This window comes from Protomyctophum parallelum, assembly GCF_964188405.1.
Source record: "Protomyctophum parallelum genome assembly, chromosome: 18".
Taxonomy (NCBI): domain Eukaryota; kingdom Metazoa; phylum Chordata; class Actinopteri; order Myctophiformes; family Myctophidae; genus Protomyctophum; species Protomyctophum parallelum.
The window spans coordinates 26,343,297-26,355,641 of NC_139716.1; the positions used below are offsets into that span (position 1 = coordinate 26,343,297).

At 42.1% G+C, this 12,345-nt stretch overlaps 2 protein-coding genes across 7 annotated transcripts in view; one reads left to right on the forward strand and one right to left on the reverse strand.

Moving 5' to 3' along the window:
• Positions 1–1,951, reverse strand: part of arhgef11 (Rho guanine nucleotide exchange factor (GEF) 11) — a 38,368-nt gene extending 36,417 nt beyond the window's left edge. For 2 of the 4 annotated variants that reach the window (XM_083788865.1, XM_083788863.1), the window contains exon 1: positions 298–1,951. In XM_083788865.1, coding sequence (XP_083644991.1) covers positions 298–332 — 35 coding nt within the window. In that variant the 5' untranslated portion in view covers positions 333–1,951. The remainder of the gene's footprint in view (positions 1–297) is intronic. The other 2 variants (XM_083788862.1, XM_083788864.1) reach the window with 2 other exon arrangements.
• A 1,267-nt stretch (positions 1,952–3,218) lies between these two features.
• On the forward strand, positions 3,219–6,797 carry LOC310875404 (myeloid-associated differentiation marker homolog). Of its 3 annotated transcripts, XM_083788623.1 has the most exons (3): positions 3,229–3,333; positions 3,462–3,548; positions 5,096–6,797. In XM_083788623.1, the coding sequence occupies exon 3, from the start codon at positions 5,225–5,227 to the stop codon at positions 6,068–6,070; it is 846 nt and encodes a 281-aa protein (XP_083644749.1). In that variant the 5' UTR covers positions 3,229–3,333; positions 3,462–3,548; positions 5,096–5,224; the 3' UTR covers positions 6,071–6,797. The 3 variants fall into 3 exon arrangements, with proteins under 3 accessions (XP_083644750.1, XP_083644749.1, XP_083644748.1); XM_083788624.1 differs by lacking the exon at positions 3,462–3,548 and having other exon boundaries at positions 3,219–3,333; XM_083788622.1 differs by having other exon boundaries at positions 3,277–3,548.
• The last annotated feature ends 5,548 nt before the right edge of the window (positions 6,798–12,345 follow it).

The following is a 12,345-nucleotide window of genomic DNA, read 5'->3' on the forward strand; positions in this document are numbered from 1 at the left end:
CATTCTCGAATTGTGTAGACTTCTTGTAAATTAAGTTATGCTGATTTTAACAATTTAACTCTTGAGAGCATTAAATTAAACCGGTCCATTTGGTTTCATTTTACGCTTTCAAGAGTTAAGGGTCCATTTGGTTACCAACTCTCCATAATTTAGCTGGGGACCACCTGGGACGCCCTCAGGGACCAATGGTGGTCTCTGAACCATTTGGTTGAAAACCACTGATTTAAGGGAAAACACACATTTGGTTGGCTGGGGAGGGATCATGCCAAATCCAAGCCAACAAACAGCCTTTGTTACCTGTCCAGTGTGGAGGTGGGCTGGCGAAGACTCATGTCTGCAGCTTGAGATGGTGCTCCACTGTCTCAGGTGTGACTGTGAGATATCCACAGGCCCAGCTCTGTCACTGGATGACTGGCAACACCATCACTCTCCTCTTCTAGTTTATATCAGTCCACGGCACGCTACAGGGGTTCTATAAACCTCCACTGGGCTTTCAAACTGGAAGTTCAGTCCAAAATCTCCCACGCTGTGTGCATCAGCTAGCTGGAAGGTGGTCTGATTCACTGAATGCTCTGAAGATGCTCTTCATGTTTTAGTGATTCAGGGGCGTACGCCAACGGGCGGTTTGGCCAAGGTGCTGCAAGTTAACAAAGTGCCACATCTATCACAGTATTGACGGTCAACAAAACACGAGTCCAATATAAGTCCAAAAACCAAAAGTCTAATCCTTTCGTCCCCTTGCTGTCATTTTAAATTAGATTGTGCTGGTGCAAAATGAATGTAATTCATCAATGAATGATGAATGAATTCATAAGTAAAGTGTGTTGACGGCTTAATGTAGGGGTTTCCTTGTAGTCTTGACAGGGAAAAAAAAAGAAGAGCTCGGTTCCTCAGAGAGGTCATCAATTATGAATTATTTGAGGGGAAGTCTCACTGTGTTGAGGTCAACTCCCAACTCCCAGGCCGTGTGCTGTCTACACGCTTAAACCAAACATAACTAACACACATTCAGCTGAGCGTACGTACATTGCATTGCAGATGTGTGCAATTCCAAAATCACCCAAACAGTAGTACCTTGCGTAGTCTAACATGAATATTGTAGTGCTAGTTACTGGCTATAATCTATTCAACAAAACTTTACGTATGTGGCTTTGAACACTGGAGACCTAATAGCCCCATACAACAGGCACTAGTTTGGTTCATTTGCTTTGTCAGTGAGACCCTAGCAAGGCTAACATCTGGGGCTGGTATTCACAAATTAAATAACACAATAGCTTAAGTTTCTAGTCTCATATCATCATGGTATCAATGTTATATTGATACAGCAGCTCATACAACAATTACATTGGTAATGCTACTGAGTTTAGAATACATTTATAACAACAGTGCAGTTAGTAGATCAATGCAGTCTAGTGCTAGCCAGGTCTGACCCCCAATGTAAACAGTGCCAGTGTGTTGGCTCGCATACTGTAGTCAGTGTAAACAAGCCTCTAGTCTAGCGTTACCTGTAAAGCTTTGCTATGGGGCTCGTCGAAAAATGGAGGCCCGTACGTCATGCAAACGATATTATTTACACAAAATATGAGTTAGTTACCCAGGAAACATCAACGACCATCTATAACGAGGCCTAGTGTCGAGCTGGGCCAACGGTGGCAATCCCCGGCGTCGCGTCGGGACCGAGGCCGACCAAGGACGCTGTCGGTCGGCGTCGACGTGCGCCACCGTGTCGGTAGTGCGGAACGGCTAACTAAAGCTAGCTGGCTAGCCTAGGCATGCAGGTAATGGAACCAAGCCAGCAGCAACAACGTTACTCTCCAGCTGCATACGAGCGGTTTAAGTGATTATATCGCAGCATTTGAGATTATTCTAATTATTCGGAGTCCATTGAAATGCTCAAAAGGTTGACATTAAAATCCACAGTCTTGTTGTTTTCCGTGCAGTGTCTTCTTCTTCGAACACCAACACTAGTACTTCAGTCTTCTTCATGTAGAATTATTAATGCGGATGGCATCCCAACGTGATGGCGGATTACCGCCACCTTCTGCCCAGGAGAGAGAGAGAACGTGTGTGTGTGTGTGTGTGTGTGATAAGAATTCGAATTTTTGATTTCGTTTTAATTAGTTATATTTGTATTAACTGAATTTGAATAAACAATTTAGCAAACCATTATTTTATCCATTTCACTCTGAGGTACAAATACCTTTTTTGTTCTGGTAGAAAAGCTTTAATAGTATAAGATACGTTTTTTGGAATTAGTGTTTTGGCTTATCCTACACAAGATATGCTGTATTATGAGTATGACATGGGGACACAAATGACAATACTATGATGTTTATTGTTTTAAACAAATTGGTCTGCATTTTAAATTGGCATAATTTAGCCGCAAAAGACCTACTGCAAAGTAACCCGTAAAAATGTAATGAGTTGTCAACATTGTTCTGCCAAGAGCAGAATAATACATTGACACGGTATATATTATTTATTTGTTTACATGTTGTAGCCTAGACTGATTGATTGGGGCTGACTCTATTACTACACCATGTCCAACAAATCACACAAACAATGTTGCCCTCTTCTGGGCAGACTTCGTTACAGCAAGCGAAATTCTAATCTGACAATCACCAAGTTAAATCTGAGAATTTATAGTGTTTTTATAAGTAGCCTGTAGGCCTATTTGTTCACTGTCTGTGAGTGTGAAATATCTCAAAAGAAAACGGAGTTGATAAGAAGTGTTTATATAGGATTAACTTTAACCTTCAAGTGAAGTCAGACAGTCAGTCACACTATACTGTTTCCAACTTTTTAACCTACGCCTACTTCGAATAAGCAAAGGCCGCCTGACCTGCATAACATTTACTCAAGTTACTACAATGCTTATTGTGCTTAACATAAATGATTTGACTATCTAAATGGGTCTACGAGCGCGCGCGTGAGTGTGTGTGCGCGAGCGTGGGAGGCAGGGAGCGAATAAACGTGACTTGGATATAGCCTAGGAGTCGGAATCTCCTCATCTCCTGTAACATGTTTGATGTTTCTCTTTTAATCAATTCAACTCTATACTGGCTCAGCACTGCAGTCAGACATGTCCTAGGCTCTTGGCCCTTTATTTTAGCCACAGCCCACCACGCGACCCCCAAAATGTACTTGGAGAGGGATGAATCATGGAGCGCACAGCACACCACAGTACCAAATTTGGGCATCATGGGGCGTGGGGTAGACACAGACTTGCAGAAATGCAGTGAATGAGCCTCGGCACGTAAAGTAGGCCTACGCAAGTTAAGATAGGAACATAGCTGGCAAAAGCACAGAATTATGAAACAGAACCTCAGACCGGTAAGAACGAAGAAGACTAATCATGCGCTTTGTTTTAGCCTCATACCATTTATACGAGGCAAGACTTTGCATGTTGTGTCAAGAATGTTTTCTTTCTTTCTTCCTTTCGTTTTAACATCCTGTTCTAGGCTGGCTATTTCTAGAGCTATGACGGTGGCGTGTCCGCTATCCATGCAGACTATTGTCTTCTCCGGCCTGGTGTTTATAGAGAATCAGTGAGTATCATTCTTTATTACAGTTCTAAACTTAAAACATAGGCATATCCATCGATTTCCGTTAGGCAACAAACTTTACTTTTAAAATGGTGTCTTCTGTGTGTGTGTGTGTGTGCGTGCGTGCGTGCGTGTGCGTGTGTGTGTGTTTATTATAGTCCCTACAAGGCTTAAAGCTGCATTCCCAAAAAAGTAATTTTTTGAAGCTCAATGATCTTTTCAGTAATTTCATGACGAAATCAAAGAAAAATCTAATAAATTCCATAAATTAGAAAACTAATGTTAAAGGGTAAGACCACTTTTGTAGAGGTTTGTGTGAGCTAACTGAGGCGTTGTGAGCCTATATATTTTCACTTAATTGAATCCCTCATCTCCTACATTCCAAATGCTTGTCAGGATAGGGGGGGGAGTGGTCCCTGGTTCAAATATAATTATTTTGGAGGGTCACAGCCTGAAAAGGTTGAACCACTGAAAGCATCAGTAGAATTTAAATTTGTATTGGTTTAAAGTTCGGCTGGGGTGGTGCTCATGTGGGTTCCTGTGTGGATGTGTTGTTATGTTAAGTGATTTCCTGTGCTGTGTGCATGAGTATTATTACTGAAAGGGGAAGTGTGGCAATGAAATTCATGGCTAATGGACTGCAGCGTGCTCTGTTGTGGCCTTTAGGTCTGCTCTGATTGAATAAACAATAGTCCTATGGATTTGCAATACAAAATAATGCATTTGATGCACGTTATCTCCAGAGGGACTTTAGACGTTGAATCTGTGCAGCGGTTGAGTAATCTTGAACCTTAAAGCAGAGGGTTTTATTTCATCATATGTAAATATACCGGTTGATGCTACTGAGTTTTCTATCATTATGTATTTTAATTGTATTGTATTACTGAGTACAATGGACCACAATGAAACCTGTAGGCTATACTGTTAAAGTAGTTAAAGTAGGCCTATTCAGTCAATAAATCAAAAACATGACCAGACAAAGACTGTGTTCAGTTATTTATGCTCTATACATTTCAAAATATGACAATGCAAGTTCTATGTGCCATCACGGTCAAAACAAATAAGAAACGGTCTATGATTAGATGTAGGAAACCCATTTCAATATCATGTAGACTGCCAAAACGGCACGCCATAGTTTGTACAGTAGATGGTGCTATTATTATTGACTCTCCTCTGTGCCATGCAGGGACTTTCCAGACACAGACACACACACACACACACACACACACACACACACACACACACACACACACACACACACACACACACACACACACACACACACACACACACACACACACACACACACACACACACACACACACACACACACACACACACACACTCTTTACAAATAATGTCTTGGTCAAACACTGGGCTGAGCCACAGTAATATAAAATATATGATACAAAATATAACAACTAAGAAACACATATTAATGGTATTGGCTTTAATCCATTAAAACTGGGAACGCATATCTTATCTGTGTGCACCAACAACCAACAACCAATTTATTCTAATCATGTTCCATTTCCTTTGTTTCCTTACAGAAAATTTGCTAAGTGTCGACAAGGGATGTGATAATAAAGGACACACGCAGAATCGTCTCACAGATCACTCTAAACTAAAGGGTTCTCCGGACACCACGCACTGACCCTCTGACATTGACCTCAATCATCATGCCACTGATTGTGCTGTCCACTTCACAACTGCTATGGGTCCGCTTGGCAGCACTCGTGTTCACCTGTGTGGCCTTCAGCGTGGCAGCCCACGGGGCTGCGCTTCCTCACGGAGGTATAGCTGACTGGTGCATCTTCTGCTGGGCCTTCAGCTTCGCCGGCACCCTGCTGGTTCTCCTGGTGGAGCAGTTCGGCCTCCAGGCCCGAGCCCCCGTGTCCTGGAACAACTTCCCCATCACCATCGCCTGCTACGCCGCCCTGCTCTGTCTCTCCGCCTCGGTCCTCTTCCCTCTCTGGTTCCTCAAGGACCGCGTCTACGGCGAGGCGCGGGGCTACCGCATCGCCTCCACGGTCTTCTCCTGCCTGGCGGCCGTGGCCTACGTGGGCGAGGTGATCCTCTCCAAGGCCCGGCCCGGAGAGGTGGCGGGCTACATGGCCACGGCGCCAGGCCTGCTGAAGGTGTGCCAGACCTTCGTGGCCTGCGTCATCTTCATCCTGGTTAGCAGCTACCCCGTGACGTACGACAGACACCCGGCACTGGAGTGGTGCATGGCGGTGTACTGCATCTGCTTCATCCTGTCCATGGTGGTGGTGGTGCTGTGCGTGGGCGAGTGCACGGGATACCTCCCAGTGCCCTTCTCCAAGTTCCTGTCGGCGTACGGCCTCCTGGCCGTCATCATGTACCTGACCGCCACCATCATCTGGCCCGTGTTCCAGTTCGACAAGCGTTACCAGGGTCGGAAGGACTCGAAGGTGATCGCCACGGCGGTGCTCACCGCGATCAACTTCCTGCTTTACGTGGCGGACCTCGTGTACTCTGCCAGACTGGTGTTTGTCAGCATTTGAGAGAAGACGGGGAAAGGAGTGTGGAGTAATAGAAATAGAAGTGAATACACCATATCTTTATTTATACAATAAATATAGTACTAGTGAAATAGAACGCTAAGGGCCCTATTTTCGTCAGTGCTAAACCCCTTATCCCTAAACCTCTTTGCCTTTTTTACTATTTTGAAAAACATGTTAAAATTGTTCAACTAGCCGATCTACATCAACACGTTGTGAGCTTGTAGATCAGCTATTTGAACTATTAAAAAAAAATCTAAATAGTAAAAAAGGCAAAGTTTAGGGATAAGAGGGTTATCACTGACGAAAATAGGGCCCTTAAGTGTTTTATTATCTTATTTTCTGTCACAGATGTGTAATTCTGAGCTAACCACCGAGAGAGGGAAACCCAGAAAGAACATAAAGGGTGGAAAAAGCTGACTTTGTGCTTGTGCAAACATCTGTGCAGTGAGACCATGTCATAGCTCTGCTGCCATAATTGAAGTTTTGTTAAGGTCGTTGGATAAGGTATACAAGCTATAACGTATGTATGCTAAATTCTGTGCAAAATACAATGTGGAGGATCTTGCTTTGATCAATGACAGTGCAACGAGGTAAAAACTTGCAAAGAGTTTTAAAATAGGGAGCGATCACAGAGATTTATTTTAGAAACTTCAACCTTTCCCAGTAGGCCTATAAAGTATTATTTTATTAGTTTTCATTATCACCCCAATTAAGTCAAACATTTTTACCAAACAGCAATTGTCACGAGTACATTCGTGATCCATTTGGGTTCCTGAAACTTAAAGTAGTGCTTCTCAACCTGTGGGGCAGGGCCTTGCCGTGCGCGTATTGCAAGTGGGTCCCCAAATAATTGGCAAAACAAGGAACATGTGAAAATATAACATTAATATAAAAAAGTTATACCAATAAATAGGAACTTAAAGTTGTTAGTTACATTGATCCAATGTGGATTGTAGAACAGTCAATCGATTGATTCGGCTATACCACTTGGGTCGACATATCACGCCGCTGAATGCCTCGTCCCGTCTCGACCCTTTGGTGTGGCTTTAGAGTGCTCAGTCAAACCCAGCTAAACTCAATGTTGGGTAATGAACATGACATGGCTCGTTTATGACACCCAGAGGCCAAATGTAGACATATTATGGCGTCTGGGGTCTTAAACAAGAGATTTATTATGACAAGAGATTTATGACAAATTCCATAGAAGCTTCACACGTATTCAAATACTGTAATTTCTGTGCCTTGAATGTGAACCTGGTCCAGTTAAGGTTAATCAGTTACAGAGTATTTCAAATTAATTATTTCATATTATATATGTATTAGGGCCGGGACTAATTGCGATTAATTTAGATTAATTAACTACAGAAAAATTAATCGCGATTAACTACAGATAAATTAATCGCACCTTTTTTTTCACCGCGGAACGTTTCTCACTGGGCGCTTTTCTATAGTACTGAAAACTGGAAATAATAAAAAGTCACCCCATTTTGTGTTGCCTAGAACTGGAGGTCTGACAAAAAACAGTAACAATATGAAGTAAGTACAGCTTTTTTGATGTCACTGAGATGTACTTGTTACTGTTACTAATTTTCTTTCAGACCTCCAGTTCTAGGCAACACAGAATGGGGTGACTTTTTGTCTCCACCAGGCCGAAGGCATGTGGGGAGAGTATGTTTTGCACTCCGTCCGTCCGTTTGTGTGTCCGTCCGTCCGTCCGTCCGTCCGTCCGTGTGTGTGTCCGTGACAGGCTAATCTCGGCCACCGTTAACCCGGTCGATGCCAAATTTTGCACACACACTCCCTGGATGCCAACGATGAACCTCTGCCCCAAACTTTCCAGAACGGCCTGTTATAGCGCCACCAAGAGGCCGCTTTGTGCAAAAACTTCACCGTTAACCCGGTCGATGCCAAATTTTGCACACACACTCCCTGGATGCCAACGATGAACCTCTGCCCCAAACTTTCCAGAACGGCCTGTTATAGCGCCACCAAGAGGCCGCTTTGTGCAAAACAAGTTTTTGCACAGTACACCTACAGATTTTGTCCAAACATCACGCAAATTGGTACACAGTCTCTCTAGAGCCATTCAACGAAACGGGTCTTTCAGATTTATCACACTCCATCCTGATTGGTTAAGATTGGCTTCCAAAGTTCACAGGAGTGCTCAGTTTCAAACAAAATGCTGCAAATCATGAACACATTGCGTGATTTCCGTGAAATTGTGCACCCACATTCCCACTAGGCCGAGGACGAAATGCCACATGAACAATTTCAACTCAGCCTCAAGGTGGCGCTATAACTGGCCGAAAGTGTTGATCTGTGGATAACCTGGTGGAGACCTGTGCCCGGAAGGGCACTTTTTTTTTAATATGTTGAATCTAGATTTTACCACCAATGACAGCCCTTACATCCAAACAGAAAAGTCCTATATCAGATCGTAATAAACAACATTAAACTTACCAACATTGCAGCTGTAGCCTATGGAAAGCTTGAATTATTGTCTCCACCAGGCCGAAGGCATGTGGGGAGAGTATGTTTTGCACTCCGTCCGTCCGCGTGTGTGTCCGTGTGTGTGTCCGTGAACAGCTAATCTCGGCCACCGTTAACCCGGTCGATGCCATATTTTGCACACACACTCCCTGGATGCCAACCATGAACCTCTGCCCCAAACTTTCCAGAACGGCCTGTTATAGCGCCACCAGGAGGCCGCTTTGTGCAAAACAAGTTTTTCAATGCCATATTTTGCACACACACTCCCTGGATGCCAACCATGAACCTCTGCCCCAAACTTTCCAGAACGGCCTGTTATAGCGCCACCAGGAGGCCGCTTTGTGCAAAACACGTTTTTGCACAGTACACCTACAGATTTTGTCCAAACATCACGCAAATTGGTACACAGTCTCTCTAGAGCCATTCAACGAAACGGGTCTTTCAGATTTATCAGACTCCATCCTGATTGGTTAAGATTGGCTTCCAAAGTTCACAGGAGTGCTCAGTTTCAAACAAAATGCTGCAAATCATGAACACATCGCGTGATTTCCGTGAAATTGTGCACCCACATTCCCACTAGGCCGAGGACGAAATGCCACATGAACAATTTCAACTCAGCCTCAAGGTGGCGCTATAACTGGCCGAAAAGTGTTTTTACCTCTAACTGCACGGATCTGTGGATAACCTGGTGGAGACCTGTGCCCGGAAGGGCACTTTTTCTAGTTATTATTATTTCCACAACAGGTATATTAATGACAGTAAAATGTTGAAAATGAGTGGTATCCTGTAGTCACTATTCATTGATTCACTGGGATACCAAAAAACATTTAAAAAAAAGGTTTCTCGCTGTTCTCGGGTTGAATATTGATATGCGATTAAAATGCGATTAATCTAGATTAATTAATCGCAAAGCCTCTGATTAATTAGATTAATTTTTTTAATCGAGTCCCAGCTCTAATATGTATACAGTGGTGTTGGTACACCCAACGAAGAGGGAGTATGTGTTCCAAGAAATTACAATAAACTATAATGTAACCTTACTAATACATATTTATAGAAATGTTGTGTTCAATTATCGCACTGTAATGCTTACTGGGCACTGGCACCAATTTGACATCACTTGTACTGTTTGTTTATTTTTTAAACATATGAGGACTGACATTAAAGGTACATTTAGCTGTTTTTGCAAAAAATATATATGTTAATGATGTTTGGAAAATCTAGAACACTTTCCTGGGGATATTTATATGTGTAATATGTGGTTTTATATATTTTAGATTTTATCAGTGAGCCCAGTGTCTATGATGTCATGGACACTGGGCTCACTTCCTTCCTGGACTACAATTCTCATTATGCTTTGGTGCACTGCTCCTCCTTGCGGATAGGGGAGAGCTGTCTAAGGGTATGGGCATCTAAGATTCCATGCACGGCCAAAAGAAGTTGACTCCCGACGTCTTTTCTGGGTTTCTAGACAGCTGGTGGATGGAAAAGAAGCTCCACCCACGTGGCAGGTTGCCGCATCGGCCAGATTCCCGGAAAAGCTTGCCCCAGCGGCAACCTGCCGCGTGGGTGGAGCTTCTTTTCCATCCACCAGCTGTCTAAAAAACGGAAATTACGCAAAACACAGCTTCTTCTGTCCACGGATGGAATCTAAAGTGTGCCCAGGCTGTTACTGAGACAACATGTAGTCCAGGAAGTAAGTGCTGCTAAAATCTAAAATATCTAAAACCACATATATTACACACATAAAGACCCCCAGGAAAGTGTCTTCTAAACGTGTCCCTTTAAGACAGTCAGTGAATAAACTATGTTTGTAGATAATTATAATACCTTAAGTTCAAATGCTTTAAATGCTGTGCTTTAAATGTCTCTGATATGTTTTTGTTCCTGCTCTTGCCCATCCACCTATTCTGAAGCCAAAAAGTAAATAAAGGAGCTTTAAGTGATACACGTTTGTTGTGTGTTAGTTATCAGTTAGTTAGTTGTTGTTGTTGAAAAAAATCACACTTGTGTGAAGTGAGGGGCGCTCTTACCATCATACATACACAATTGGCGTCATCACTTTTCTTTCCTCATTTTTGAGGGGCGCTATAGCTCCTCCTATGCCCAGCTTTGTCTGTTTGTGTGAATTTTAGCGATGAATTGATTGGCTGACCACCCCATAGCGATGATTTGATTGGCTGAGCAAAGTACATATTGAGGATAAAAAGTGAGGGCAGAAAAGTGAAGACGCCAAAAGTGATTGGCCGGAATGACATTTGTGATGATTTGATTGACTGAGCATGGAATGTGATGATGACTGATGTATGATGATAAGATCGCCCTCACTTCACACAACTGTGATATATTTTATCCTGATATCCTCACATTCCGTGCTCAGCCAATTCAAATCATCGCTATAGGCCAGGGTATACACAAACACACAAAGCTGGGCATAGGAAAAACAAAAGTTATATTCTGTCTTAGTAATCATTGCTTATAGCCTAGAGTGATGGCCTATTGTTCCGTAACAAGGGTTTCCCCAGGAGAGAGAAATCATAAACAAATCGAAAGTGATGAACAAAACAATTAGCAGACATAATTGGAACTGGAACACTAAATTGAAGCTGATAAATGGGTACTCTCACCTGACTCCTGAAAATTGGTAACCCGCCTGATAGTTTATGAAAGAGATGTGGAGTCCCCTATAGAAATGATTACAAACACAATATAGACTAGAGCTTAAACGTTTTACACAAATTACAGCTTACAGCACCTTTAGGCAAGTTGTGAATTTCATTGAAACCAAAGCAGACAACTGGATCAAGGAATACATATGCGGTATAGAGCGTATATAGCGTTTTTTGATGACACACGATGAGTTACATTTTTCCAGGGCCCACTTTAGCATCTTACTAATGAGTGAGGGGGTGTCACGTTTGGTACAGCCAGGTGAATATATATTTTTAAAAACCACTCTAATTTGGGAATTATATTATCTTTTTCTTATTGGATCCTCTTGAATGAATACAATATTGAATATTGGAATGTATTATGCCCAGTTTTTATAATGTTTTGCCTGAGAATAAATATAAATTGATGCGTTCATTATACCCTAGATTTAGTTTGAATTTGTTGTTTTTATATTGTTACTATTGGTTCAAATATAATACATGTAAGTTTTTTGGTCGGGTATGAAATTTGCCTCATAAGAGAATGAGGTAAATAAGAAAGTATGATTATGATTTTACTTTTTAGATGGGTTATCATAGATGATAAGCAAGATACAGTAGCCTATAATATAGGCTACTGTATATTGATTTTCCTTATAGGCCCTAAGGGCCTATATATAATAAGGAAAATCATATTAGGTTGTAAGGTTTACAACTTTACACACATACTGTATAAGGGCATCATTCAAATTGACTTTAAATTTGATGACTATCATCAGATAATCATCAATGTCAACTTGATGACATAATAAGGACATTGTTTTCTAAAGGATGAATCCCAAGTTCTCAATAAATTCATATCAAGTAATTTTCTGAAGCTTCAGGCAGTTTAGTAGCCTCGGAAACCCAGACGTTTTTATTTCCAGGGAGTAAAAAAAAGGCAGTTAAGTGGCTTCCCTGACAGTTCCCTTCCCAGCATGCCTTGGGGCACGCCTATACACGTTTCCTAGTCTCGTCTGTGTGTAATGTTTTGGGGAAACAATGTGACTTACAGTGTTAATTGCAGTGAGCAATTTTCTGTACATTTACTTCTACTCCACTACAACTCAGAGGCAAATTTTATAATTTTACTCC